Source organism: Blastocystis hominis (genome assembly GCF_000151665.1).
Source record: "Blastocystis hominis, Singapore isolate B (sub-type 7) whole genome shotgun sequence assembly, scaffold_8".
NCBI classification, from domain to species: Eukaryota; class Bigyra; order Opalinata; family Blastocystidae; genus Blastocystis; species Blastocystis hominis.
The window spans coordinates 323,105-349,890 of record NW_013171867.1 but is presented as its reverse complement, the minus strand read 5'-3'; the positions used below and the strand labels follow the sequence as shown (position 1 = coordinate 349,890).

Below are 26,786 nucleotides of genomic sequence, written 5' to 3'. Positions count from 1 at the left end.
CCGTCGCGCGGAGTGAGCGAAGAGGCCATGGCTTTCACGCTCCCAAAAGTCGCGGGATTTCCATACAGATCGTCAATCCGCTCAGCGATTTTCATATCGCACTGAATCATGTTGTCAACGAGTCCAGAAAATGCTGGAAATAAGAAGGAGGGAACCAAACTTACAGGATTGAAGAGAATTCATCTTTGTCTTGATTTCTTCATTTCGGTTTACGAATTCGTTGCGCAGCTTTCCCTATAAATGACAAAAAGCAAAGCGATGCAACTTGAGGGAGCTTGTTCATGAGAACGAGAAGGCTCTGCATCTTGACTCTCATATCAACGAGTTCATCCAGCAGCTGTTTCTGTTTCTTTGCAATTTCGGTTCTCTGCTTTGTTCGCTCCTGAGACTTTCCATTCAGCAACTGCAGGCCATTGTCATCACTATCGCTCTCAAAAGACATTTCTATAATCGATTGAAATCCCGAAAAGTGAGTCAAGACAGAACACCCAAATTTGGCTGAAATACTGGAAAACCGGAAAATGTCGGAATTCGAACCAGTAAGAATATCAATTTCAAGGTTTCCTTGTGTCTCTTTGGACGTGAACGAACGGTTAAAGAGTTTTAATTAAAATGGCACCTGCTACATTGAACAAAAAGAAGGTAGAGCAAGCGGAAGACGTTGGTTTGTTGAAACCAGTCAGCTTTGCAGAGGCAGATACTGGATGCAAGGATGAGTGCGATGACACTTTCTCCCCTGTGCTCCGTTACTCCATTCTGGGTCTTATTTGCCTTCTCGCTTTTCTGATTCGTCTATTCGCCGTTGTGCGTTACGAGTCTGTAGTGGTTTGCAGCGGTCATGACGGCTAGGTAATTCACGAGTACGATCCCTGGTTTAACTATCGTGCCACCAAGTTCCTGTCGTGGTCCGGCCCGTACGAGTTCCTCAACTGGATGGATGATCGTTCCTGGTATCCTCTGGGTCGAATTGTGGGAGGAACCGCGTATCCTGGCTTGATGGGAACTTCCTACGTGGTGCACAAGATTCTGAACATGCTTCACTTCACAATCCAGGTGCGTAACGTGTGTGTGTTCATCGCCCCCATTTTCGCTGCCGCCACGGCCATCGCGTCGTATCTCCTGACCTACGAAGCGACGCGTCGCACGAACACGGCTCTGCTGGCCTCCGCGCTGGTGGGTCTGGTTCCCTCGTACATCTCTCGGTCTGTGGGCGGCTCGTACGATTACGAAGCGGTGGCTATCTTCGCGATGATCTTCACGTTCTACCTGTGGGTGAAGAGCGTGAACACCGGCTCGCTCCTCGTCTCTGCGTGCTGCGCGTTGAGCTATTTCTACATGGTGGCGTCGTGGGGAGGCTACGTGTTCATCATCAACATCATCCCGATTTACGTGGTTCTGATGGTGCTCATCCGTGCGGCTCGCGCTTCTCCTTGACGCCTAGGCCGGTATTCGCATCGTCTCTACATCGCGTACACGACCTTCTACATCCTGGGCTCGATTCTGGCGATGCAGATCCCCTTCGTGGGCTTCAACGTGGTCAAGCAAGCCGAGTGCATCATCTCCCACGGCGTTTTCATCGGTCTGCAGTGTATTCTCCCCTCTCTCGCCCTTCCTTCTAGGCTACGCCTTGCTGGTGTTCGCCTACGACCAGCTCCCCAAGAAGTACTACCGCTATCTCCTCTACGCGATCTTCGCGTTCGTCGTCTCCGTCGTGATTCTCCTCGTTCTGATCCAGGTCCTCGGGTGGTCCCGCCGCGCTCGGCTCATCCGTAGAGTCACTCGCTGGACGGGCCGCTCGCTCACGCTCCTGGACCCCACCTATGCCACCAAGTACATCCCGATCATCGCGTCGGTCTCGGAGCATCAGCCCACCACGTGGACCACCTTCTTCCTCGATCTCCAAATCGTGGTCCCGCTCGCCCCCGTCGGCATCTACCTCCTCTTCAAGGAGATCAGCGACGGCAACATCTTCCTGATCCTCTACGGCACGGTCTCGTGGTACTTCGCGGGCATCATGATTCGTCTCATGCTGACTCTGGCGCCCATCGCGTGTATTTTGGCCGCGGAAGGCTTCTCGGGGCTGATTCGGCGCTTCATGGCGTATCTCCGCTACGCGGGACAGGACGTGGAGGTGAATAAAGAGAAGAAGAGTGATGAATTCGGAACGGAGCTCATGCAGAGATCCCGACGCTCGCCACGCCGCCCGTCGTGAGCGTGCTGTTCGTCGTCTACGCGAGTCTGATCTTCTACACGATGCACTGCAGCTTCATTTCGTCGGAAGCGTACTCCTCGCCCTCCATCGTGATCGGTTGGCTTCTTCTTCTCTTCTCCCTTCTAACTCGCAGCGTCGCAGAACCGCGATGGCACGCGCACGATCCTCGACGACTACCGCGAAGCGTATTACTGGATGCGCATGAACACCGACGAGCACGCGAAGTTCATGTCGTGGTGGGACTACGGCTATCAAATGGCCGGCATGGGCAACCGCACCGTCATCGTCGATAACAACACCTGGAACAATACGCACATCGCTACCGTGGGTCGCGTACTTTCTTTTTCTCTCTTTGTTTTTTAACGCGCAGGCGTTCGCGTCCACCGAAGAGCAAGCCTATCCGATTCTCCGAAGCCTCGACGTCGACTACGTGCTCGTGATCTTCGGCGGCTTCATCGGCTACAGCGGCGACGACATCAACAAATTCCTCTGGATGATCCGCATCGCGTCGGGCGTCTACCCCGACGACGTGCAGGAGGCCAACTTCTTCAACGCGGGGCAGTACCGAATCGACGCCGACGCCACGCCCACCATGCGGAACTCCCTTCTCTACCGCCTCTCCTACTACCGCTTCAGCGAGGTGCGGCTCAGCTACAACCAGCAGCCCGGCTACGACGTCAACCGCCACGCCGTCGTCGGCGTACTCTCTGCCCCGCGGTTTTCCCCCTAGGAGAAGCACATCCACCTGAAGTACCTCGAGGAGGCGTTCACCTCGGAGCACTGGATCGTCCGCATCTACCGCGTGAAGCCGCGCGCGGCGACCGACCCCACGGCGTCGTACCAGGCGCAGCACGAGCCGCGGCTCCCCGCGGAAAGCGGCAAGGAGTACCGGTTCGTGGGGTGCACGGCGTCGGAGTCGGCGTTCTCGATCGACCGCGTGTACCTGGGCGGCGCGGCGGGCGCGTCGTTCGAGCTGGCGCGGGAGCACGCGCGGAGCAACAACAAGCGGTACTTCGCAGTGTCGAAGCTGGGGTCGGAGGGCCACGTGTTCGCGTTCAACGCGCTGGTGAAGGCGATCGGAAAGGGCGTGGAGGGCGGATGCGAGCAGCCCTGCGAGGACGACGCCGAGAAGTTCTGCGGGTGCATCGACAGCGCGTGCACGGAAGGTAGGAGTGGGGAGCGGCGTGGAGCGAAGACGCGCCCGAGGGAGAAGAGTTCAATCGACGGTGGGCCGTGTATGAGCGCGTGCGCGATGCCAAGGCGGCGAGGAAGGGGCGCAAGGGAAAGAACTAGAGGGGACGAAGGAAGAAAGGGGGTTGTATTGTGTGATGTGGTGTGGTGTTTGTTGGAGATCGGCAAGGAAATCCGGATTGCATAGTTTTTTGGTACTGTTGTCGGCGGTTTGCGGGAAATGAATCCGGAGAATACAAAGATTGGATTTATTGGAATTGGCGTGATGGGAAAGTCCATGTGCCGTAATCTTATGAAAAATGGATATAAGGCAACGATCGTGAGTATTTGGAGCAAGCTCGACTCTAGTATAATCGTACTGCTGAGAAGTGCAAGGAGTTGGCTGCTGAAGGAGCTGTGGTTGCGAATTCGCCCAAGGAAGTGGCCGAAAATTCTGATGTCGTGTTCTCGATCGTTGGGTATGCTTTTTTTTCACGCGTGCGATCTAGTTTCCCCTATGATGTTCGAGAAGTGGTTCTGGGAGAAAACGGCATTTTGGCCGGTATCCATGTATAATCTTGCTCATTCATCGGCCTATTATGTAGGAAGGAGGCATCGTTGTGGACATGACCACCAGCCAGCCTTCATTGGCTGTAGAAATTTACGAGGCCGCCAAGAAGAAGAATGTATTCTCTCTGGATGCCCCGGGTAAGCTCCAGCTCATCGAGTGTGTAATGCGTAGTGTCTGGAGGCGATGTCGGCGCTCGCGATGCGAAACTCGCGATTATGGTCGGAGGAGACCGCGAGATCTTCGATCGTGTCATGCCTCTCTTCCAAGTACGTGAATCTTCTCTTCATTTGATCGTAGTGCATGGGAACGAACATCCGATACATGGGAGGAGCGGGCTGCGGCCAGCACACCAAGATGTGTAATCAGATTCTCATCGCCACGAACATGGTAATGCTTTCTATGCTTTCCCTTCTGTCCAGATCGGCGTTTGCGAGAGTCTTCTGTATGGGTACAAGGCGGGATTGAATCTCGACGATGTGATTGCTGCCGTGAGCACCGGCGCAGCGGGCTCGTGGAGTATCAGCAATCTCGGCCCGCGCATGGTCAAGCGCAACTTCGATCCCGGCTTCTTCGTGGAACACTTCATTAAGGATATGGGAATCGCTCTGGACGAAGCCAAGCAGATGAATTTGTGCTTGCCGGGACTCGCGCTCGCTCACCAGCTGTACATGGCGGTGAAGGCGCAGGGCCACGGGAAGTTGGGCACGCAGGCGCTGCTGCTGGCGCTGGAGCAGATGAGCGGCTTGAAGGACGGAATTGCGGCGCAGAAGTGAGAAAATGTTTGTTTGACATGCGATGAAACGCCCGCTTCGATTCTATTTTGGAAAAAAAAAGAAGAAATGTCGAATACTGCGATACGTCGAATTCATGCTGTGAGGTCTACTAGGGTGTTGCTAAGCAATTAGGATATTCGTGAGCTGCAAAGAGAAAACAATCCAATGATTCAAGCAAAACCGTTGGAGGTGTGTTTTTGCAGGAAGACTAATAGCTAGGATAGTTTGTTCGAGTGGCATTTCACGATTCATGGAGCACCGAATTCAGATTATGAAGGAGGCATATATCATGGGCGCATTCTTTTACCTCCCGAATGGCCGATGAAGCCTCCACAGATTATCTTCCTAACTGTACAGGTGGGCGAATGGTGTAACGAAAAGGAAAGTGGACGTTTTGAGGTGAACAAACCGATCTGTCTTAGTTTTACTGCCTACCATCCAGAAGAATGGCAGGCTTCTTGGGGTAGTACGTGGTTTCTGTGTGGTTTGAGCGTAGTACGAACAATTTTGGAAGCAATCATCAGTTTTTTCCCGGTTGAATCGAGCGGAGCCATCGGCTCCATCACATGCAGTAGCACGATGCGGAAGCGATTTGCAAAGGAGGTAAGCGCCGCATCGGGACGAGTAACCCGCAGAGTCGCTCCTACTGCTGTCCGAAGTGTGGGCCGATCGTCGATCTGATTCCCCCTCTGACCAACGAGATCATTCAGAGTTACTACACTTCCCCCGCGGCACAAGACAGCGAAACTCCCCAAGACAACGAAACCGACCCCACCGCGGGGGAAGGCAGCGAGGCAGGCGAAGCCGAGATCCCGCCAAATCCCGCCCCAGGCGAAGACGGCGAAGCTGGCGAAGCTGGTCAATCTACGGACGAAGCGGGTCAATCCGGTCAATCCGGTCAATCCGCGGGCGAAGCCGAGTCCGCGGCGGTCAACGCGGCGAGTGCGCATCCCCGCGGGGCGACGGTGCGAATCAACGGGGAGGAAGTGCCCGTCAGCGAGCTGCTGCTCCGCAGTCGCTACACCCGGCCCCTCATCCCCGCGGAACCTACGGAGCCCACAGAACCCGCGGAACCCACAGAGCCCACAAAACCCGCAGAACCCGCGGGACCTGCAGAACCCGCGGGACTGGGTGTGTCGGGGAGCGGGGCGTGGACGGAGGAGGGACCGCGGGAAAGGACGAGACTGGTGCCGGTTTTCATCCCGGTGGTGGTGCCGGTGGAGCGGAGCGCGCGGAAGGAGGGAGAGAAGGGTAGGAGCGAAGGCGCGGAGCGAGGCGTAGGCGGACAGCAGAGTGTGTGCATGAAGGTCACGACCATCGGACTCAGCGTGATGATCCTGCTGAGCTATCTGATGATTTTCTTTTTGCAGATGTACGATTGGAGTGTTTGTTGCGAGGAAACACGGAACAGGAAAGGAAAGGAAAGGGGCAACAAAACTATTTCTTCTTGTCCTTCTTGTCCTTCTTTTCTTTTTTGTCCTTTTTCTCCTTTTTGTCTTTCTTCTCCTTCTTCTCCTTCTTTTCTTTCTTTTCTTTCTTCTCCTTCTTTTTCTCTTCCTTCTTCTTCTTCTTCTCCTCTTCCTTCTTCTTCTTCTTTTCCTCTTTCTTCTTCTCTTTCTCCTCCTTTTCTTTCTTCTCCTTCTCCTCCTTTTCTTTTTGTTTCTACAATTCACGACTTCATCGCTGATTTGCTACCTGCTCACGAAGCAGTTGCTCGCGTTTTTGACGCTCCTTCGCTTGCTTATCCTTCACTGCTTCAAGCACACTCCACACTTTTTCAACTATATTGCTGGGAAGGTGGCAACAGTTCTTTACAAAGTTGATAAACTTGGCTTTCTTACGAGGAACATTTTCCATCGACAGCAATTTATTCAGAGGCTCTTTTAAGGAAGGATCTTTGTTGTTCGCCACAGCTCCATCCAACATTCGCATCCACTCCAACTGTGGGTTCTCCTTCTTCTACACAATCATTCAAGCCATATGTCCCTCACTTTGCCAGCGTTATACAGCTTTCCCTGATATTTTTCCTCTTCAGTAATGCAAGTATTATGGTTACGAGCTGCTGTTAAAGAAAAATCCTTTCCACAGTCCACACACGAAAAAGAATTTGAACCACAACGTTTTGAGTGTTCGTCCACTTTCACCTTTCGGATTGTCTCCTGGCATCGATTACAAACAAAATATACCATTTTCGCAATAACAGCAATCAACTATACCTCACTATCCCTTCCTTGTTCTTTTCTGACTTTCGTTTTTTCACTGCCGCTCTTTTATAATTACTCTTTGGGGTATTATCAAACGATCGAACTTGTATGCTTTTAAATTGTTAATACTTCCGGTACGAACTATTCTCTTTTAGTCAACAACTTTGGCATGTTCAATCAAGGTTCGATTCGTGTTGTGCAATCTACCATTTATTGCATAATCCTCCTTTTGCCAGTATTGGCGAGTTCAGAAAGTGGATATTCGAAGGTAATTGACGTATTCTCTGTATTTTGCGATTTCTTGCGTAGATACACCCCGGAACGGATAAAACGATATGCATACCGGGCGGCTCCAACCCGTTGCTGCTCTTTTCTTATAGGGAGATCACTCTCTCGAGCAATTATGAAACTATCGACTATTCGGTGGACTCTACTGACTCGAGTGGATTTCGTTTCCTAGGGAGTTTCGCTGATTTGTTCCATATGTGACATCCCTCTCTTTTCTCTATTGTAGTGTCTGTATTGGCTGCAGTCGCGTGTTCTACGATACCTACAACCCGGAACCTGATCTGTCCATTCTCTATCTATCTCCCTTCAAGCGCTCGTGCATCACATTGCACAACACGCGCAGTCGATCCAACATCGCAATGCACATCACAATCCACATCGAAAAGAGTGCTATTTTTTTTATTTTTCCGAATCTGATTCTTAGAAACCTTTCTCTTCTATCCCGCTCTGCTCACTTCCAGCTGCATTCTCTTCTTCTACGCGAAATAGTATTTCTCTCTGCTTCTTTTGTTTCCAGTCTGTGCATCACGCAGACCTTTTACTACGCCACAGCGATGCTTCTCTCCCCGCTCTCCCCTTTCTTCCTCCTCCTCCACGCCGCCACCTCGCTCCTCCCTTCCTCCCTCCCTCTGCGCATTCTCAGCGTTCTATTGAGTCTTTTCGGGACTCTAACGATGCTTCTTCGGCACAGCACGTATCTCTGGCTCTCTCAGCGCATCATCGACCACCCTTTTCTTTCCATTCTGTACCACTCCTCCCTTTTCCTCCTTCATCATTCAGTTATTGCTTTTTCTGGATCCTTCTCGCCTTCTTCTACGCCAATCAAAAGCTCCAAACGCTCACAAAGCGCGGCGTGCAGAGCGTGTACAGCTGGACGCGCTGTCTCTGCCTCGTCGTGATGATCTACTGCACTTCCTCCGTCTCTGTCTCGCTCTGCGTCCTCTCGCTTTTCCTTTTTCTCGCGTTCGCCTCGGGGAGATTGCGATGGGACCACGCGTAAAGCATTGCGAAGTCTGCAAGCGTAGAAAGGAGGAACTGTGGAACCTGCGTGCAGCGTTCGTTCCCGCGGAAATCGAACTGAATCATGCGGAGATGAGCGATGTCCGCGACTCGCTAAACGCTTTGAAACGCACGATCCGCGAAGTCGGTTTGTAGAAACGGGGCTGAACAGTAGAATTCTGCGATTCTTTACTCGATGGACGCAGAGACGAGGAACCGATTTTTCCGCTTTCTGAACTCCGATGTGTTGATTCTCGTAGCGATTCGCACTTGGCTTGACTCTAGCCGGAGGCTCGCGACTTGGAGATTCTTCAATGGGAGCTGATAAAGCAGAAACGTCCGGTGCAGAGCGTTGGGGCATCGGATTTGGACACGTCCTCGATGATTTTGGACAACACGTCGCTCGACGCTCCTTTCTTTCATCACTCATCGATCCCTTTTCTGAAGACGCTGTGGGGGAAGAATGACAGGATTGAACATCAACTCATGGAGCCCATGGAGCCCATTAAAACGGTTTCACTTTCGCAAAACCCCTATAAGGCTCCAAGCTTGGATTCACAACTCTATTCGATGCCTGAGAATCAGTGGGTGGATCGTAGAGAGGTTCCGATAGGACCCCTGAGTGATTCTGTGCCAGAGAGATATTCAGGTCCGGCCTACCATGCATATCAGTCGATAGAATACAGAGAGCCACATTATAATGATTACTATCAAAGGTTCGGGAATTACCCCTCAAACAACTACAACCCACAGGGTATGATTCCCAGAACGCCTGGTAGAACTCTGTGTGAACATCATTGTACCTTCTCCTGTTTGTCACAAACACAGCAACTCAAGCAAGGTCAATGCATCCCATAACGATAACCTGCCTAAAAGTGGAGCTTCTTGAAGAGATAAGCAACACCAGCCTTGGTTCTCTCCTTTGTGATTTCATTCTGCTTCAGGTACCTAAACTAAAGCACAACCATAATTACATACGACTGCTGGAAGGTCTGAGCGATCTTCTTAAGAGCAGCCTTCTTCTCCTCAGGAGCAACCTCCTTGGCGGGGAGCGCAGAGAAGTCGAACTCGACGTTGTATCTAACGATAAGCACAAGGCAGGACACAAACCTAGTGGGCATAAAATGCTGGAGGTTCACGACCTTGGTAAACACTCTCATAGATGTTCTCTTGGCCACCGCCTTTTCCGACATCTTCGTGTACACCTTACGAGGAGGTCTCGCCACTCCACACACGACAGCATAAGGGAACTTGTACTTTCCGTCTCCCTCTTCGTTCACCTTCACAATGACAGCCTTCTTGCCGGCATATTTACCAGCCGTCAAGATGACCACTTTTCCAGACTTAAGACACTTGACCATCTACCACGTAACGTAAAAGCGAGCGTATTGCTTACTTTGCCTATACGAAATTCACTTGAGTATATATCTGGACCAACAGAAATAATCGAATTCCCGTGAAACTATCACACCTATGGTGAGCATTCCATGCGTACAGTAATTAATACATGCTCAATAGAGGGTTGAGAATTAGCAAATCGCTTATTATACGAATATCCGGAGCACGAGAAATTAGGGAAAATCATATTTTGAGTTAACCGGTATGTGGGAAAGGTATCTCGGAAAGATCGATCTGAGTATTGCTATGTGTGTATTTGAAATATGTGGAACTATGGGCAGTGTCATTTGGATGGAGAATATGGTATTTCAAATATGATCTATTGCTAATAGCAGTTTTGGTGAGAAAATAATAGAAAATGGTGTGAAAGTGACTTAGTAGTGAATGAAAAGTAGATGGAATGAAAAGTAGTACTGCTAGGTAGAGTTATCGATTGGCAATTTGTTATGTTCTTGCTCTGATAGTAAATAATGACAACAATAATATAATGAACTTACACACTCACACAAACAACCACAATTACACACACTTTGACACACTTTGTTCATTTTCATCCACATCAATTCTTGATAACAATCCAATTCATTCATCATTCATTTCTGATTTAGATTTCATATTATCAGCCTATTTCATGGGGGTAAATATCAATTACAGAATATAACCTATTATAATCAGTATATAGATGGAATCAAGGGGTAAAATAGTTTTCTTACTTTTCTATCACAGTATTGCCATTTGTCAGAATGTCTGAGCCGGTAAGAATAATGTGAAATGGAATGTGAATCAAATGAAATATGAAATGAATAAGAATGTGAAAAGTTGTTAGCGTTAGGTTGTTAGTAAATGGGAAGAGGCGAATAAGTAATATTTGTGTAGGTTGTTGGTGCTGATATGAATGTTGAACAAAAGAAGAAGCGAACTTTCAAGAAGTTCACTTATCGTGGTGTGGACTTGGATAAGTTGTTGGATATGCCTCTAAAGGACTTGATGGAGCTTGTTGATGTATATTTAATAATGTAATTAAACGAAAGGCGCGTGCTCGTCGTCGTTTCCGTCGTGGTCTTAAGAGAAAGCCTCAGGCTCTGATAAAGAGACTGCGCATTGCTGTATGTGTAAAATGGAATGAAATGAATGTTTAGAAGGCGAACACTCCTGAGAATGAGCGTCCTCAGCCTGTGAAGACTCATCTTCGTAACATGATAGTTGTTCCTGAGATGATTGGTTCTGTTGTTGGTGTTTACAACGGGAAGAGTTTCAACAACGTTGAGATCAAGGCTGAGATGATTGGTCACTACTTGGGTGAATTTTCGTTGACTTACCAGCCCGTGAAGCACAACCGCCCTGGTATTGGTGCTACTCACTCTTCGAAGTTCATTCCTTTGAAGTAAGTTTTGTCTGCACATTTTATCTTGGTGACGATGGTTTGTTGTTTGTTTGAACAAAGTGTAATAGAGTATCTAAATGCATCGAGTCGTTATTTTTTGACAATTATGCTGGTTGAGAGATAACTTGTGACTTGTTGCTCCAACGAACGCAGACCAGTAATATACTCAATCTCACTCAGTTGGTTATTGTGCCTTCTCTCCTGAAGAGCCAGCATTTCATTGATAATCCTTTTGCCATCTGGAGAGTACTCTGCGTGAATTCGAATATCACTAATAAGTCGATTCACGACTTCTTTGTTCTGTGATTCGTAATAAGGATTGGTGCTGTGCCATCGATCGTGAATCGTGGTGTAGTAAACCTCCTGATTGTTCACGAGAGCTCTGAAACAAAGCAGGCAATCCTTATTATAGCTCAAGATCAGCGTGATGCACACATTGTCTATCCTATCAGGATGGGGAATATTGATCTTGATGGTGCCAATATTCGACTGCCCTTCAAAACGTTCCCAGTCTCCCTGAAAGAGCGAAATTAAAAGTTCCTGTGCATAGTCATAGGATGGATAGAAATTAAAGGGAACTGTGACCTCCTCGCCGATCTTTGTGGTGCTGGGGAGCACCTCGGTGATGCCGTCTGTCGTTCGAATGCCAATTGGCTGCATGAGCAAGTCGACGCTGCTCCGGTTGTTCGCTGACACGCAGAACTCCCAGTGAGCTAGAGATAAAAGAGCCAAAAAAGAAACAAACCTTGGAGACAAGCTCCTCGGGCAACGGACATTTGGTCGATCTTTGAGATTTTGCATAATGGGAACCTTTCTTGAACCATTCTATCAAGACGCTGAATCTGTGAAGTTCCTCCTGTCAGAAGAATCATCGAGATCTCTCCACGCTTGAATTCTGCAGTTGTAGATATCTCCTGATACGCCATGTCGACAGCCGAGGTAAGAACGGGATCAATCACCCTGTCCAGTTCAGCTTTGCTGATAGTGATTTGAGCTTCTGGTACTAAATCGTCTTCAAATAGCTCAGTATTTCGAATTACGATTTGACTAGAATAGGCTAATGCCTTTTTTATACTCTCTGATTTTAATTTCAACTTCCACTCAAGCATAGGCGATATTTTCTGTGTGATCCTGAATTTCTCTTTAATGAGGTCGATAATGGCATTGTCAATATCAATGCCTCCCAAATAAGGATGGCCTCCGACGGCCAAAACCTTGAAATTATGGTCAGCAAAGTGGATGAGTGCAATGTCAAGAGTACTTCCTCCAAAATCAAACACTACAAACGTTTGGGAATTTTGAATGTGTTCCTTATGGAAGTACGAAAAGGCAGCCGCGCAAGGCTCAGAAAATAAGCGAACTTCATCAAACCCAAGGCACTCCACGGAATTAATGGTGGCAGCTCTTTGCTTAGCATTGAATTTCTCAGGAACTGTGACTACAACACACTTTTTCCCTTTTAGCTGATCATAATTCGGTGGTAATATACTCTTCACAATTTCCGTATACACATCTTCAGGAAAAATATAACTCTTATTAGCTTTATTCCCTTGGGGCAAAATTATGGCCGTTCTGTCTTCTCTGACACCCAGCTTGTAAGGAAAGTGGTCCTTATCATTTTGAGGAATTTCTGTAACGTCGCGACCAATAATTCGCTTCACATTATAGAGAAGGCACTGATTGTCAAATCTATATGAATTAATTGCATCTTCACCCACTTTTGTTTTCTTTCCTAGCAGCACAACTGAAAGAGTCAGCGGGCGATACGAATTGGATACACAAGCATCGTTATTACTCCATTGATAGCAGCATGATGTAGCCGTTCCAATATCAATTCCAAAATAGTTACACTCGGACGACATGAGTGTTTTAGTATATTGTTATATATAACTTTTGTATCCTTCAATTCGGTATTTGGAACTCAGTTTATTTATTGCACTTATTATTCCTTGTGATATGCTTGAAAAGGCTATGGAGTGTACAAAAAAGAGGTAAAAAAACGATTCGTTGTCAAAACAATTTTAGAGACACTGGAAACGGTTTAAATCAATAGAAATCCGTTTTTTCCTACAGACTTACAGGAGACAGAATAAAGCAAGTATGATCTTGACCCATCACCTTCATCATGTACATAGGTGTGTTTGTAAGGTATATGAAATAATTCATTTCGTGTTTGAACCGTATAATGTGAGCAAAATACATGCCTTAATGTTCCAAGAGAAGGCATCATATTAGAGATTTCGGGAATAGGAGCATTATGAAACAAAATATGTTGATTTCAAGATGCACATTCTATGGCACAATTACTAAGGAACGAAAAACATGTCATCTCGAGTTTTTCCACTCTGTCCTTTTCTCATTATTACTATTATAAGTATTAGATAGTGCACTCTACATAAATATGTAATCCTATGTATCACCAAAGCAGAGTTTCCACTTTGTTCTCCCACAGGAGGAACTAAATACTTCCACTTAATCAACCAAGAGAAGCATGATCATTCAAATGTATAACACGCAATCCATCTAAGTGATTTTGAACATCTCAGGCGATACAAAGTTTGTGTGTTCCCTCTCGCCCATCGTTTGAAGTACACTTCTTAAACAAGCAAATAGAAACAGAATTCATGCAAATAAAACTACGATATTCAAAAAGAAAATGCAGAGGAACTTGATTTACAACTTGTTTCAAAATGGTGAGTATTATTGAAAGTAAAAACTCAGCAATATGTGTTACCCTTGTAGACTCGTCCAATTCAACAAGAGAATCAAAGTATTTCCTGAGCGATTACACAACCAGTGAAAAGCAGATAATTGTTGTAAAGGGAGAACAGTATGAAATTACCAGATTTCAGGGCGATCATTCAAATGAATTTTTGGTGAGTGAGATGCAAGATGGTGAGATTGACGGTCGTTGCCAGTTGTTCAGTCATGGAATCTTGAGTCTTGCATGGGAAGTGAGAAATGGCAAACGAGTGGGAGAAGTCACGGAATATGAGAATGGAAGAGCACTACGAAGGGAAAGCTGGGATTCATTTTTTGGAAATGGAGAACGAAGAGTGACAGAAAATACGAAAGGGGGGTTGATAATGACAATCCGATATGGTCGCACAGAGGAAAATGAAGAAATCGTTATTTATCGAGGGGAATTTGGCGAGAACATGAATCGGCAGGGCTATGGAATCGAATATGATCGAAAGTCTGGGAGAGAGAAGATCGAAGGATATTGGGCAAAAGACCAGCTGATTCGAGTCATACGTGAATTTGATGTGGAAAAGAACATAATGATCGAATATGCCGAAGACCTTAATAACGTTGATCCTCTATTTAGAATACCTGTATATATGGGAGAATATTGCATTGACAATGGCGCATTTGTACGAAATGGGATAGGGTATTTGATTGATAAGAAAAGTGGAACAGCAATTCGTGAAAGTGAATGGGATCATGGCAAAGAGAAGGAAGGTGGAATTGAGTTGTATGATGGATGGTATGTGAATGGAATGAGGGAAAGTATTCGATGTGTACTGAAGAATGAAAAGCCCAGAAAACTAGAGACTCTACCCAAGATAAGTGATATTCCTGAAGAGCAAATGGTAATCCGAAATAGCGACGATTTGTTTGATATAAGCTTAGGAGTGACGCGTTTAGTGATTTCTTCGAATTGCGGTAATGAGTTGACTGAACTGGATCTGAGTAAACTCGAATCTCTCCGATCGATAGAAATTGGCAATGAATGCTTTCAGTCAGTGCAGACATTTTCAATCAATGGATTACATCGATTGAAGAGTGTAAAAATTGAAAGCAATTCATTCACGAAAAATCATAATAGCTATTCAAAGAATGAATCGAAATCATTCCATATATTAAATTGTGAATCATTGGAATCTATTGAGATTGGAGAATTTAGTTTCAGTGATTTTGCTGGGGATTTTGAATTGAAGAATTTGGAATCGCTGGAATCGATAAATATCGGTAAAATGGACAGAGAGTCATACAACTTTTGGTATGGTTCATTTGCAATTCATCGTATAGCTATCAGCTTGAATAATGAATGATAGATCTTCCTAAACTACAGCACATCACATTGGGTAATCGTGTATTTACTGACTGCAAATCAGTAAGAATGGAACGTATTGAGTTGTGTTCAAAGCTGTGATGCAAATAGATCTTCCATTATTACGATCCATTCGACTTGGTAAATATGCACTTTGTGGTTGTTGTGGAAAGAAGTCATCTAGTTTGAAAATGCGACGTACAAACGAATGGAAAGAAATGAGGGAATCTAGATCTTCCGAATCTAAAAACCATTATTAACTCGGATGGAAACAGCTTCCAATATATTTATTCAGTGAAATTAGAAAGTACTATAAGCAACCGAATAATGATGATGATGATTTAGATATTCCAAATCTTCGAAACGTCGATTTGCCTCGTTCTTTTATGTATGTAACAAAAAAAAGTGTATCAAGTAATAAAAATAGATTCCTTTTATTCTTAGATGTTTCTACCAAACTTGCCGATCTTTTGGTAATCACTTAGAGAAAGCCAACAACAACTAATAATAATCATAAACATGGGTACTCTGAGAAATCAGTCGGTTTATGGAATATTTCTATTGTTGTCTTGTTTGTTCATAGGTAGTGTATCGTATCAAGGGTAACTTTTTCACAAAATGAATGAGAGCCTGGAACATTGTGTATCAATCGTATTATTTCCAAACTTTAAAAGGATCCTATCAATTATTAAAAAAAACCTACGTTAGGCTGTTGAATGCAGATATTAGGTAATTGAAAAGAGAAAGGTGTTCTTGAGTAGTGCTCCACTAATCACCCGAAAATATATTTATTATAATTATTACTGTTATTACTATAGCATTATACATAGATACTCCAAAAAATTATCAAACTTCTATATTGATACAGTCGCTGTTGTGCTTTTTTGGACAAACACACACAATCTATACAAAATAGGTAAATACACTGTAGCGAATGTTCAGCAACAATATCCAATCGACTCACAGCAACAATACTGTTCCACTGTGTATCGAATCACTGGGAATGCATACTGAAGTCATACCCTATTCGAAACAATTCATAAATTCAACAAATGTAATGTACGATTTACGATTCCAGAATTATGGGGTATTCTGCTCGATTTCATTGATCTATTTTTCTCATTAAAAACGTAGATTGATCTATTGTTCGCAATAACGATTTGTAGTATCTCCATTTATGAGCGAGGAAATAGAAGATTTCACGCTGGTTCTTGATCCTGAAGTCGATGCGGCATTAAGTACCGTATTAATCGCAGTATTTTGATCACGATCTTAGATTCTTCAGTCTGACGATCCTTTGGATGCTCCTGACTTTGATCCTGTTGTTTATATTAATGCTCAGGTATTTTTTTGTTTTTCTGTGTGGATCTTATTTGACTAGTTTCCTGATGAAGAAGCAATGTCTCGAATTAACTCATATTCCTCAGAGCTCAAAGAACAAATCAACACATTGGAAGAGCAAATTATGCAAACGGTTCCTCTTGGCGAGTCGTTTGATTGCTTAGGTGAGAGATCAATCGCAGGTTGGTCGCTCTGCAGAGGACGATATTGAGGAAGCGAAGCAGACGATTAACGACCTGTTTGCTCGTATCATCGAAATCAAAGAAAAGGCGGCGCATTCGGAAGAGCTGGTCCAGGTGATTTGCAAGTATGCTATTTCATTTGATTTATTCATTTTATTTTAGAAACATCTCCAAGCTAGACGCGGCCAAGCGAAATCTGACCGAGAGTCTCAACGCCTTGGCTCGATTGCAAATGTACTTCTCCTTCCTCTCTCCCTCTCATGCAGGTTTGTCTCCTCGCTGGACGCTGCCGAAGAAATCCAAGGCACGCATCAGTACATCAAGGCCTCGCGCAGCCTGGGAGCCGTTCTCCAGCTCAGTTCGTTCTTCGAGAAATACCACGAGATCGAAAGTGTCGGAGCGATTCTCCCCTTCGATGTGTAGATCGCTGCGCTGCTGCAGCGCGTGCAGACGCTGCGCGACTCATTCTGCTCGCTGATCTTCGGCGATTTCGACCAAGTGGAGGACTTGGTGTACACGTTCGAAGAGGGATCCAACCAGCCGATCACCGAAGACATGCTGGAAGAGATGGAGAAGCAGGAAGCCGGATTTGATGACCAGCTCGTGACTCGCGGACGACTGCAAGCCGCTTGCTATGTGATCAACGCGATGGGCGAAGAGACGCGAGGCCGCTTGATCCAGTCGTTCTGCGTGAACCAGCTGAAGAACTACGACGCGCTGTTCATGCCGGGAAGTGCCGGAGAAGGGCTGGATCAGATGGAGCGACGCTTCCATTGGTTCTGGAAGACGCTCTCGGAGTAACGGAGAAACGGAGAGCTCACGGGTAGCTATGAGGCCAAGTACCAATGTCTCTTCCCGTTCAATTGGCACGTGGATGCGCACCTTCTCCAAGCGTTCTGCGAGAAGACCAAAGAGCACGTGGAAACGGTACTGAAACGCTTCGAAACGCCCGAAATGGTGGACGTGCCGCTGCTGGTCAACGCGCTGCGAACCACGATGCAGTTCGAGCGAGTTTGGCTTGACTTTGGACGCTAATCAAAATAGGAGCTGGTGCTGAAGATGGATCTGGGCATAAAGAATGTGCCGCCGGAGAATTTCCCGTACGAGCTGGACGAGGAGGGGCAGATCGTGGATAGCCAGAGTCCCGCGGGGATTCGGCTCCGCTACGAGCGTCTCCGAAAGCGAGTAGAGGTGGATGGGAGTTCTGAGCGGCAGGAAGAGCGCGAGGCGCAGAAAGCAGCGGAGAAAGAGCGCGTGGAGGCGGAGGGAAAGACGTACAGCGATCCGCTGGTCGAAACGGGGAGTGGATTGAACGATAGGACGCGCTGCCCTGTTTCCTGGGCTTCATTTCGAACATCTTCGACCCGTATCTCGCGGCCTTCGTGAGCAGCGAGAAGCAGAACTTCGATCGGTTGCTGGCGCGGCTGTCGAAGGGCGACGAACTGGCGACGGGAGGCGACTTGCCGGTCCTGCAGGGCGCGGTGAAGCTGTTCCAGTACCTGAAAGAAACGATCTCGCGATGTGCGACGATGAGCATGGGCGAGACCTTGGTGAGTCTGGTGAGGTGGGGACAAAGGAAAAGGGAGTGAGGCGTAGCGAGGTGAAATCGACGCTGGGCGGATACCAGAAAGCGCTGGAAGACAAACTGCCGCACTCGAAGAGTCGCGATAGCTTCGGCGACGACTGCGTGAAATTCAAGAAGGACACGGACCGCGATTATGTCTGCTATTGGTAGGCTCTGTCCCTTGGATCTCACACGCAGCATCAACACAGCGGCGTACATCGCCGAGATGATTCCGCAGCTCGAGCAGATGGCGCGAAATCTGGCCGAAGCGAAGGTCCGCGAGTCGATCGATCTGCAGAGCGACCTGCTGGACGCGTATTACAACACGGTGAGCCTGGGAATCAAAACGTTGGTCAGCGGAGAATACGCGAAGGTCGAGAACGTGCTCTACGGAATGACCAGCATTAATTGGGCCACCTTCGACAACATCGGCGATCAGAGCGGTAGAACCAGCGAATTCGATCGAATCTAGGGTATGTTTCCACGATTTCCACGACGCTGTGCAACGAATATCCGAATATTCGGAACCTGCTCTCTCGGATTTACTTCCGAAACTTCTGCGATCGCATGGCGATGCAGTTCCTGCCTCGTTTCTTGGACTGTGTGAGCCGATGCAAGCACGTGAACGAAATGAGCGCGCAGCAAATGCTCCTCGATCTGCACTCGCTTAAAACACTCTTCTTGAAACTTCCGATTGTTGGACAGAACGAAACCGATGAGTTCAAATATGTGATTCCTCCCACGTAAAAATAGCCCCGATTTTGTGAATTCCAGATATAACAAGTTTGTGAATCGCGCAGTGGAGAAGGCGGATAGCATGTTGAAGTTGCTGGGCACGCCGGTGAGCTATCTAGTAGCCTCCATTCACAATATGTAGGAGAGTGAAGGGAATGAGGAATGTAGAATGCCGGATGCAACGGAGGACGATTTGGTCACGATTCTAACAGTGAAGGGAGCGACGAAGGCGGAGAAGGCAGAGTGTTTGGAGGAGTTTCGCAACGAGTCTTAATGCGTGAGTTGTGTTTGTTTGTTTGTTTGTTTGAAAGCAAACAGAGCAGATTATAAATCATCGTCATCACTACTATCCGCCTCCGCCTCGACCTTCGCTTCAGGCTGCGCCTTGGCTGTTTCTTCCACCATCTGAACCTCTTTGAGCTCCGTTTGCTGTGCAGGCTGTGCTGCGACTGGCTTCTCTGACTGGGTTTGGCGAGGCTCCGCCGGCTTGTCTTGCTGTGTAGGGCGCAAATCTTCCAACTCCTCCTTCTTGGCAGCGACTTGCTGGTCATAAATGCTCTGCAGCATGGCCAGCTTCTGCGTCTTGGATTCTTTCCACGACAAGAAATCCTCGCGCTCGATCTCTTCCTCTCGGTTCATCAGCAAGATCTCGATGCTCTTCACACGCTGCAACAACGCGTTAAGCCGCGAATGATACGACGACAGCAACGCCGACTGATCCACTGCGAGCTCCTGCGAGAGCGACTTCCAAAGCGCGTCCTACCATTCCAGCAGAGCGACAAAGCAAACCTCTTCCTGCATGACTCCCACGAGAATCGTGATGCAGTTATCCACTTTCTCCACGGCGTTTTCGATTTCGTGGCGCGTCGTTTCCGCTGCCGCGTTCCCGATCGCTGCGCTATTCGAAACGAACGACGCACCGAACTGGTCTCGACCGATCTCTCTTTGCTACGCGTTAGAAAAAAACGCAAAGCAGCACTTTTTCCTTCTGGGTCGACTGCGAATCGGCCTTCAGTCCGGCATTGCTCAGCTCATCAAACAGTTTCTTGGATGATTTCAAGATGTTACTAAACAGACCACCCTCTTTCGAACCCGCTTCCTTCGCCTGAAGGAGAATATCTCGCTTTTCTTCCACCTTCCTCTCTTTCGGTGCCATTTCTTTCTTTTCTTTTTCTTCTTCTTCCGAATAAGAATACTCCGAATAGGAATACTCTTCCTCTCGTGCATTCTCTGCATTCTCATCAGCCACAGGGGTTGGAGACTCTACTACAGTCGAAACAGGAAGCTAACGTTTAGGGCCAGAACAAAAAACTCACTTGAATTTCGTCGCGCGGATCGGTGCCATATTTCTTTTTCATTTTGTGAAAGAGGAGTTCGTAGTCTTCCCGATATTTCTTGACGAGGCTTGGAACATCTTATAGTTACAGAAATGAAAAAGGAATACCTGAAAGACGTTCAGGATTATGGATTTTGTAATACTCCGTAATATAATACGTAGTTTCCATCTTCTTGCCTACAAAGTAATAAACAGATAATTCATCGACGATCATCGGGAGAGAGAGCATCGACACCATACTTCTTGAGGATATTGTTATACATCTCCAACTCACGTCCTTCGTACTTCGAGAGCAACGAAACAATAGAATTAATCTAAGATATTACACACACCATAGATAATACTTTTGAAGGATGGTGTTTCGAATAGAAAAGAGTTAGGCGTGCAATGTGCTCCTTATTCTTCCAATTTTCTTTGCCAGCATTCCAAAACAATCTACATTCATCACAGACAGTAATATAGCTACTTAAAATTGTTAAATGGATTATCCAAATCAATATCTTCTTTTCGTATACTCATCGCAATAATGTCTACGATCTACTAGAGTAAGTATAGTACTACCAAATAACCGCGATTCATGGAAAAACACAGAATCAATGCATTTAGATACTCTATTACACTTTGTTCAAACAAACAACAAACCATCGTCACCAAGATAAAATGTGCAGACAAAACTTACTTCAAAGGAATGAACTTCGAAGAGTGAGTAGCACCAATACCAGGGCGGTTGTGCTTCACGGGCTGGTAAGTCAACGAAAATTCACCCAAGTAGTGACCAATCATCTCAGCCTTGATCTCAACGTTGTTGAAACTCTTCCCGTTGTAAACACCAACAACAGAACCAATCATCTCAGGAACAACTATCATGTTACGAAGATGAGTCTTCACAGGCTGAGGACGCTCATTCTCAGGAGTGTTCGCCTTCTAAACATTCATTTCATTCCATTTTACACATACAGCAATGCGCAGTCTCTTTATCAGAGCCTGAGGCTTTCTCTTAAGACCACGACGGAAACGACGACGAGCACGCGCCTTTCGTTTAATTACATTATTAAATATACATCAACAAGCTCCATCAAGTCCTTTAGAGGCATATCCAACAACTTATCCAAGTCCACACCACGATAAGTGAACTTCTTGAAAGTTCGCTTCTTCTTTTGCTCAACATTCATATCAGCACCAACAACCTACACAAATATTACTTATTCGCCTCTTCCCATTTACTAACAACCTAACGCTAACAACTTTTCACATTCTTATTCATTTCATATTTCATTTGATTCACATTCCATTTCACATTATTCTTACCGGCTCAGACATTCTGACAAATGGCAATACTGTGATAGAAAAGTAAGAAAACTATTTTACCCCTTGATTCCATCTATATACTGATTATAATAGGTTATATTCTGTAATTGATATTTACCCCCATGAAATAGGCTGATAATATGAAATCTAAATCAGAAATGAATGATGAATGAATTGGATTGTTAACAAGAATTGATGTGGATGAAAATGAACAAAGTGTGTCAAAGTGTGTGTAATTGTGGTTGTTTGTGTGAGTGTGTAAGTTCATTATATTATTGTTGTCATTATTATTGTGATTATTATCAGAGCAAAAAAAGCACACAAATTGACAGTATTCCCCAAATAGAGAAATAGGGGTAATGATATATTCCCCATTTCTCTAATTCATTTCTTTGTAACTGCGCTTGATCCATGAAGGAATATCCCACTTTTTCTCTTGGTAAGATCGAGATCTTATGTTTATGTTTAGAGAAGGGTTTGTATGATGAAAATACCTATTGGGGTCGTGTGAAGTATAATATGATCCGTTGTGACTTCAGGTAGTCTGTTTATAGTAGTTCTGATGGATCAGAAAACTCATTTTGGGCAAAAAGGCTCATGATGAGGCTATGGAAAAGATCGAGTCTTGGAAGCGCGGCGAGAATAAGTACAGCAACGAAGAGTTGTGGAAGGCGCGAAATATCATCGAGTCGATGGAGCATCCCCAGACCAAGCAGATTATCAACCCTATCGGTCGTATGTGCTGCTTCGTCCCTGCCAATATTCCTATTCAGTTCGGTATGCTGTTAGCGCCGCCGACCGTATGAACCTGCTGTTCCCACTCACCCGTAGACCTTGAATGTGATCTTTTGGCAGTGGGCCAACCAGACCTACAACGCTATGTTCAACTACAGCAACCGCAACACGTCGACTGAGTCGAACTGGAAGGACATTGGAAAGGCGTATTGCTCGGCCACTATCGTGTCTGTGAGTGTGGCTCTGGCCGGTAACAAGCTGGTCCAGCGTCTTGGTGGTGGCGGTCTGCTGGGCAAGGTATGCATTCGTTAGGTTTCTGAGAGTGTAGTGCATTCCCTGGTTCGCTGTGGCGTGTGCCGGAGCGGCGAATGTGTACTTGATGCGTTTCAAGGAGACGCGCACAGGTATCGCGGTGATGGATAAGGACGGAAACCAGCTTGGTGTGAGCCGAAAGGCCGGAACCAAGGCTGTGAATCTCACTGCCCTCACGCGTGTCCTGCTTCCCACGCCTGGTGCTGTTGCTGATTGGCTCTGACGTGTAGTGCTGCTGCTGCCTCCGTTCATTTTTGATGCCTTACGAGCGCTGCACTGCATGCCTGCTGGAAAGTGGGGAGGTATCGCGATGAATCTGGGTAGGAACGAGAAAGGGTGGTGAGCAATAGTGGTTTGCACGGCGTGTCTGTGGGGAGCGATGCCGCTGGCTATTGCTGCGTTCACGTCTACTCAGCCTTTGGCTGTGAATAAACTGGAGCCCGAGCTGCAGCAGTCATTGCGCGAGCGCGGATACAAGGATACGAACGTGTACTTTGAGAGAGGTGTCTAAAGCAATTGATTGTTGTTTGTTTGTAAAAAGCTTTGTTGAGAGAGAAAGTGGGAGCAAATGAAGTTGCGATGAAATCGGGTTGAATAATGTATCAAAGTGATTACTCTTGTAGCTAAATCCTATTGAAAAACCCGTAACAAAAATGGGTCATCATAGATAGTAATCTTTATGGGAATCCATACAATCCAATCTGTATGTATGTTATCGTTATGTTTGGATGGTATTTGATTCAATCCATTAATCGAATTGTATTACTTATGTTGAAAAAGTGATTGTACTTGTCATCATGTGAAAATCGACTTTCAGTTATACATTTCCTAGCATTCACACGATTGACGAGGATGGTTAGTACATTATTGTGTGAAGAGATAATGGGTTTTGATCTCTGGATGTGTAAATAATACGATTCATAATGTGACTGTGTACCACAATCAGCAGAGATGCCTTCAAATGATCCTTTGAATAGGGTATAAACAATCCTTATTCAAACGAATTTGAAATTATGAGCAATGCATTTGATGTGAATGACCTGAATGGAATAAGCATCAATATATGTGTAATGTGTTGTTTTCATACTCCAGTTCAGATTGCATTTGGACATAAAGCGATTTCTTTTTTGACATTTGCAGACTAATCATTCAGAGGCAATGACACCTTGAGTGAAATTGGATGATCGATAATGGCATCTTTAGTATATATATACAATATCATCCGTCTCTGATTGTATTGTGTTATTCTACTCTATTAGGATGTATGGAAAACAGATATGATAAATGGGAAGCAAGTGGTGGTTGTAAAATCATGATTTATCACAAATCCACTCTGACCAATGTGATTCATTGTTTGTTTGTTTGTTTGTTCATTCAGTTCTACCCAATTATTCCATTCTATCACTTCATAACATCTCTCTGAGTACTTCAATACAACCACAAGTACATAGAATTCAGCAAATCCACCTCACCTCCTATAGGACATAATAACTAAATATATCGCTTTGCAAACTCCTTCCAATTAAACACCAATCGATTCACTATGCCATTACCACACACAAACAAACTAGCACGTTGGGAAAGGTTTCCAACATTCATTTTCACTTTTCCATCCCATTCTCTACCTATTTCACTATCCATTCAGCCATCTATCCATCATTCATTCCACTTTGTTCAACTTGATCATTTCTGCAAAATACATCCAATTATTGGTTTTCCAGAAATACAACCAATATTGACATTTGAACCTATTTCTCAATTGGTTTAGAATCTAGCTTTCATCCATGGGTCGTGTCATTCGCGGTAGGTGATAATTTGAAATTGGTTATCAACAACAACAATAACAGCAACGACAACACTCTTGCTGTTTCTTGCTTTTCTTTTTGCAATATTTGTATGATTTGCATTCTCCATATAGTATTTATGTCTAACTGCATATATAGGACAAAGAAAAGGAGCTAAAGGAGCTGTCTTCCAGGCTCACACTCACCTGCGTAAGGGAGTGCCTCAATTCCGTGCGTTGGACTATTCTGAGCGCAACGGATTCCTGAAGGGAGTGGTGCGAGAGATCGTTCACGATTCCGGTCGTGGCGCTCCTCTTGCTCGCGTGACTTTCCGCAATCCGTATTTGTGTTAGAGAGAAGGTGGCTAATGGGTAGTTACCACTTCAAGGTGGACAAGGAGCTGTTCCTGGCTGCTGAGGGTATGTTCACTGGCCAGAGCGTGTTCTGCGGTAAGAAGGCGGATATCAGCGTGGGTAACGTGCTTCCTCTGCGTGAGCTTCCTGAGGGAACTGTTGTGTGCAACGTGGAGCACAAGGTGGGGGATCGCGGCAGTCTGGCTCGGTGCTCTGGCGACTACGTGACTGTGATTGGTCACTCGGATGACCGCAGCATGACGTTCATCCGTCTGCCCTCGGGCATCAAGAAGACGGTTTCTTCGAGGTATGTTTTTCTCTCTTTGTGTTGGTTGTAACGCGTAGCTGCCGTGGCATGGTGGGAATCGTGGCTGGCGGAGGCCGCATGGACAAGCCGATGCTGAAGGCGGGTCGTGCGTACCACAAGTTCGCTGTGAAGCGCAATGAGTGGCCGAAGGTGCGCGGTGTGTGCATGAACCCTGTGGATCACCCGCACGGAGGAGGTAACCACCAGCACATTGGTAAGCCTTCGACTCGCAGCCGTGGCACTTGCCCCGGAAAGAAGGTGGGTCTGATTGCTGCTCGTCGCACTGGACGTATTCGTGGACGTGTGGAGCCTTAAGAAGGAGTCGTGTGGATAGCATGGATGGAATTTGTGGAGCGAATGATGATAAATTGGATGAAAATGGGGTTGTTTGTTGGACTGAAACTCGTTTTCATGATAATGGCTGATGACTGAACGTGCGATGGAACCATTGATTTGGAATAAAAACCTCTATTACAAGGAATAAAATGGTAGGAGGTGTTGGAATATCGGTTGATGCGATAGGCTGCTCGTCCTGTTGTTTCTGTGTACTCTGTGGAGACTGCTAACAAGATCGTGAGCACGGTCCCTCTTCCGTCTGTGTTCACTGCTCCCATTCGTACTGATGTGGTCCAGTTCGTCCACACGAAGTAAGTGGTGCTTTTAGTGTTGTGAGGTAGTCTGAACAAGAACCACCGCCAGCCGTACGCTGTGTTCAAGCGCGCTGGTCACCAGCACTCTGCTATCTCGTGGGGAACTGGTCGAGCTGTGGCTCGTGTTCCTCGTGTGTCTGGTGGAGGCACTGCTCGTTCTGGTCAGGGAGCGTTCGCTAACATGTGTCGCAAGGGTCGTATGTTCGCTCCGACGAAGATCTGGAGAAAGTGGCACCGTAAGGTGAACGTGAACCAGAAGAGATACGCTCTGGTGTCTGCTCTTGCTGCTTCTGCTGTTCCGGCTCTGGTGATGGCTCGTGGTCACAAGATCGACGGTGTGAGCGAGATTCCGTTCGTTGTGGATGACGCTCTGTGCAAGCTGACGAAGACGAAGGAGGCTGTGTCGTTCCTGCAGAAGAACGGTTGCTACGCGGACGTTGAGAGAGTGTCTGAGAGCAAGAAGATCCGCTGCGGTAAGGGCAAGATGCGCAACCGCCGATACACGATGCGCGTGGGTCCGATGGTGGTGTACGCTGACGGCGAGGAGGCGGTGGCGCTGCCGTTCCGCAACATTCCCGGCGTGGAGCTGTGCAACGTGAACCGCATGAACGTGCTGCGCATGGCGCCCGGTGGCCACGTGGGCCGCTTCGTGATCTGGACGAAGGCTGCGTTCGAGCGTCTGGAGGCTCTGTACGGCCCCGAGTCGGAGAAGGTGGGCTACACGATGCCGAAGAACGTGCTGACGGTGGCGGACATGGGCCGTCTGATCAACTCGGCGGAGATCCAGGCGGTGGTGCGTCCGGCGAAGAAGGTGGTGGCCTACCCGAAGAAGGCCAACGCGCTGAAGAACAAGGCCGTGATGGACAGCCTGAACCCCTACGCCGCCATCGCCCGCGCGGCCGAGCAGAAGGCCATGGAGGAGAACATCAAGCACAAGGCCGAGAACCTCGAGAAGAAGCGTGCGGAGAAGGCCAAGTACGCGGAGAAGAAGGCCGCCTACTATGAGAGCATGATGATGTAAGAAGAGAGCTCCGGCTCGGTCAGCCAGGGTTCGCTCAACCCGATGGAGGTAGTTTTGTTTGTTCGATGAAACAGTGGGAAAAGGACAGCTGACAAACCACTCACG

The 26,786-nt window shown here is 46.7% G+C and overlaps 12 protein-coding genes; 8 read left to right on the top strand and 4 right to left on the bottom strand.

The window, feature by feature from the left end:
* Nucleotides 1-612: 612 nt before the first annotated feature.
* On the top strand, nucleotides 613-3,547 carry GSBLH_T00004792001 (uncharacterized protein; the record flags this gene model as incomplete). XM_013043754.1 has 9 exons in its annotated part: nucleotides 613-819; nucleotides 850-1,411; nucleotides 1,442-1,588; nucleotides 1,620-2,150; nucleotides 2,180-2,308; nucleotides 2,346-2,545; nucleotides 2,583-2,912; nucleotides 2,943-3,378; nucleotides 3,408-3,547. The coding sequence occupies 9 exons, from the start codon at nucleotides 613-615 to the stop codon at nucleotides 3,503-3,505; spliced, it is 2,640 nt and encodes an 879-aa protein (XP_012899208.1). The 3' UTR covers nucleotides 3,506-3,547.
* A 76-nt stretch (nucleotides 3,548-3,623) lies between these two features.
* GSBLH_T00004791001 (3-hydroxyisobutyrate dehydrogenase) lies at nucleotides 3,624-4,731 on the top strand (the record flags this gene model as incomplete). XM_013043753.1 has 6 exons in its annotated part: nucleotides 3,624-3,722; nucleotides 3,752-3,952; nucleotides 3,988-4,090; nucleotides 4,125-4,219; nucleotides 4,251-4,340; nucleotides 4,373-4,731. The coding sequence occupies 6 exons, from the start codon at nucleotides 3,624-3,626 to the stop codon at nucleotides 4,724-4,726; spliced, it is 942 nt and encodes a 313-aa protein (XP_012899207.1). The 3' UTR covers nucleotides 4,727-4,731.
* A 316-nt stretch (nucleotides 4,732-5,047) lies between these two features.
* On the top strand, nucleotides 5,048-5,407 carry GSBLH_T00004790001 (uncharacterized protein; the record flags this gene model as incomplete). Its single annotated transcript, XM_013043752.1, has 1 exon — nucleotides 5,048-5,407. The coding sequence occupies one exon, from the start codon at nucleotides 5,048-5,050 to the stop codon at nucleotides 5,405-5,407; it is 360 nt and encodes a 119-aa protein (XP_012899206.1).
* A 996-nt stretch (nucleotides 5,408-6,403) lies between these two features.
* Nucleotides 6,404-6,915, bottom strand: GSBLH_T00004789001 (uncharacterized protein; the record flags this gene model as incomplete). The annotated part of the gene is made up of 2 exons (XM_013043751.1): nucleotides 6,404-6,682; nucleotides 6,718-6,915. 2 exons carry the CDS (start codon nucleotides 6,913-6,915, stop codon nucleotides 6,404-6,406), a joined length of 477 nt encoding a protein of 158 aa, XP_012899205.1.
* A 2,131-nt stretch (nucleotides 6,916-9,046) lies between these two features.
* Nucleotides 9,047-9,578, bottom strand: GSBLH_T00004788001 (uncharacterized protein; the record flags this gene model as incomplete). XM_013043750.1 has 3 exons in its annotated part: nucleotides 9,047-9,165; nucleotides 9,196-9,297; nucleotides 9,328-9,578. 3 exons carry the CDS (start codon nucleotides 9,576-9,578, stop codon nucleotides 9,087-9,089), a joined length of 432 nt encoding a protein of 143 aa, XP_012899204.1. The 3' UTR covers nucleotides 9,047-9,086.
* Nucleotides 9,579-10,348: 770 nt separating this feature from the next.
* Nucleotides 10,349-11,038, top strand: GSBLH_T00004787001 (uncharacterized protein). XM_013043749.1 has 3 exons: nucleotides 10,349-10,617; nucleotides 10,647-10,721; nucleotides 10,755-11,038. Exons 1-3 carry the CDS (start codon nucleotides 10,507-10,509, stop codon nucleotides 11,001-11,003), a joined length of 435 nt encoding a protein of 144 aa, XP_012899203.1. The 5' UTR covers nucleotides 10,349-10,506; the 3' UTR covers nucleotides 11,004-11,038.
* A 51-nt stretch (nucleotides 11,039-11,089) lies between these two features.
* Nucleotides 11,090-12,861, bottom strand: GSBLH_T00006879001 (uncharacterized protein; the record flags this gene model as incomplete). The annotated part of the gene is made up of 2 exons (XM_013043748.1): nucleotides 11,090-11,712; nucleotides 11,745-12,861. 2 exons carry the CDS (start codon nucleotides 12,859-12,861, stop codon nucleotides 11,090-11,092), a joined length of 1,740 nt encoding a protein of 579 aa, XP_012899202.1.
* A 3,591-nt stretch (nucleotides 12,862-16,452) lies between these two features.
* GSBLH_T00004786001 (uncharacterized protein) lies at nucleotides 16,453-18,887 on the top strand (the record flags this gene model as incomplete). The annotated part of the gene is made up of 10 exons (XM_013043747.1): nucleotides 16,453-16,527; nucleotides 16,559-16,701; nucleotides 16,739-16,810; nucleotides 16,843-16,969; nucleotides 17,000-17,373; nucleotides 17,404-17,587; nucleotides 17,621-17,942; nucleotides 17,971-18,307; nucleotides 18,339-18,583; nucleotides 18,613-18,887. The coding sequence occupies 10 exons, from the start codon at nucleotides 16,453-16,455 to the stop codon at nucleotides 18,885-18,887; spliced, it is 2,154 nt and encodes a 717-aa protein (XP_012899201.1).
* A 309-nt stretch (nucleotides 18,888-19,196) lies between these two features.
* Nucleotides 19,197-21,541, bottom strand: GSBLH_T00004785001 (uncharacterized protein). XM_013043746.1 has 4 exons: nucleotides 21,273-21,541; nucleotides 21,169-21,243; nucleotides 19,855-21,135; nucleotides 19,197-19,823 (listed from the first exon to the last, which is right to left on the bottom strand). The coding sequence occupies exons 1-3, from the start codon at nucleotides 21,303-21,305 to the stop codon at nucleotides 20,887-20,889; spliced, it is 357 nt and encodes a 118-aa protein (XP_012899200.1). The 5' UTR covers nucleotides 21,306-21,541; the 3' UTR covers nucleotides 19,197-19,823; nucleotides 19,855-20,886.
* A 389-nt stretch (nucleotides 21,542-21,930) lies between these two features.
* On the top strand, nucleotides 21,931-23,086 carry GSBLH_T00004784001 (uncharacterized protein; the record flags this gene model as incomplete). XM_013043745.1 has 7 exons in its annotated part: nucleotides 21,931-21,958; nucleotides 21,989-22,058; nucleotides 22,091-22,319; nucleotides 22,351-22,551; nucleotides 22,583-22,766; nucleotides 22,797-22,886; nucleotides 22,917-23,086. The coding sequence occupies 7 exons, from the start codon at nucleotides 21,931-21,933 to the stop codon at nucleotides 23,075-23,077; spliced, it is 963 nt and encodes a 320-aa protein (XP_012899199.1). The 3' UTR covers nucleotides 23,078-23,086.
* Nucleotides 23,087-24,334: 1,248 nt separating this feature from the next.
* On the top strand, nucleotides 24,335-25,391 carry GSBLH_T00004783001 (Ribosomal protein L2). XM_013043744.1 has 4 exons: nucleotides 24,335-24,369; nucleotides 24,510-24,690; nucleotides 24,726-25,010; nucleotides 25,049-25,391. Exons 1-4 carry the CDS (start codon nucleotides 24,351-24,353, stop codon nucleotides 25,323-25,325), a joined length of 762 nt encoding a protein of 253 aa, XP_012899198.1. The 5' UTR covers nucleotides 24,335-24,350; the 3' UTR covers nucleotides 25,326-25,391.
* Nucleotides 25,392-25,468: 77 nt separating this feature from the next.
* GSBLH_T00004782001 (Ribosomal protein L4/L1e) lies at nucleotides 25,469-26,732 on the top strand. XM_013043743.1 has 3 exons: nucleotides 25,469-25,507; nucleotides 25,533-25,657; nucleotides 25,688-26,732. Exons 1-3 carry the CDS (start codon nucleotides 25,496-25,498, stop codon nucleotides 26,679-26,681), a joined length of 1,131 nt encoding a protein of 376 aa, XP_012899197.1. The 5' UTR covers nucleotides 25,469-25,495; the 3' UTR covers nucleotides 26,682-26,732.
* The last annotated feature ends 54 nt before the right edge of the window (nucleotides 26,733-26,786 follow it).

Excerpts from the sequence above, each read along its gene's own strand:
- GSBLH_T00004783001 (XM_013043744.1), top strand. Across the intron at positions 24,691-24,725 it reads CGCGTGACTTTCCGCAATCC|TTACCACTTCAAGGTGGACA; the intron begins GTATTTGTGTTA and ends GCTAATGGGTAG. Across the intron at positions 25,011-25,048 it reads AAGAAGACGGTTTCTTCGAG|CTGCCGTGGCATGGTGGGAA; the intron begins GTATGTTTTTCT and ends TGTAACGCGTAG.
- GSBLH_T00004787001 (XM_013043749.1), top strand. The coding sequence starts at position 10,507 with ATGAATGTTGAACAAAAGAAGAAGCGAACTTTCAAGAAGTTCACTTAT. Across the intron at positions 10,618-10,646 it reads ACTTGATGGAGCTTGTTGAT|GCGCGTGCTCGTCGTCGTTT; the intron begins GTATATTTAATA and ends ATTAAACGAAAG. Across the intron at positions 10,722-10,754 it reads TAAAGAGACTGCGCATTGCT|AAGGCGAACACTCCTGAGAA; the intron begins GTATGTGTAAAA and ends ATGAATGTTTAG.
- GSBLH_T00004785001 (XM_013043746.1), bottom strand. The coding sequence starts at position 21,305 with ATGCCTCTAAAGGACTTGATGGAGCTTGTTGAT. Across the intron at positions 21,244-21,272 it reads ACTTGATGGAGCTTGTTGAT|GCGCGTGCTCGTCGTCGTTT; the intron begins GTATATTTAATA and ends ATTAAACGAAAG. Across the intron at positions 21,136-21,168 it reads TAAAGAGACTGCGCATTGCT|AAGGCGAACACTCCTGAGAA; the intron begins GTATGTGTAAAA and ends ATGAATGTTTAG.
- GSBLH_T00004782001 (XM_013043743.1), top strand. Across the intron at positions 25,658-25,687 it reads GTCCAGTTCGTCCACACGAA|TCTGAACAAGAACCACCGCC; the intron begins GTAAGTGGTGCT and ends GTTGTGAGGTAG.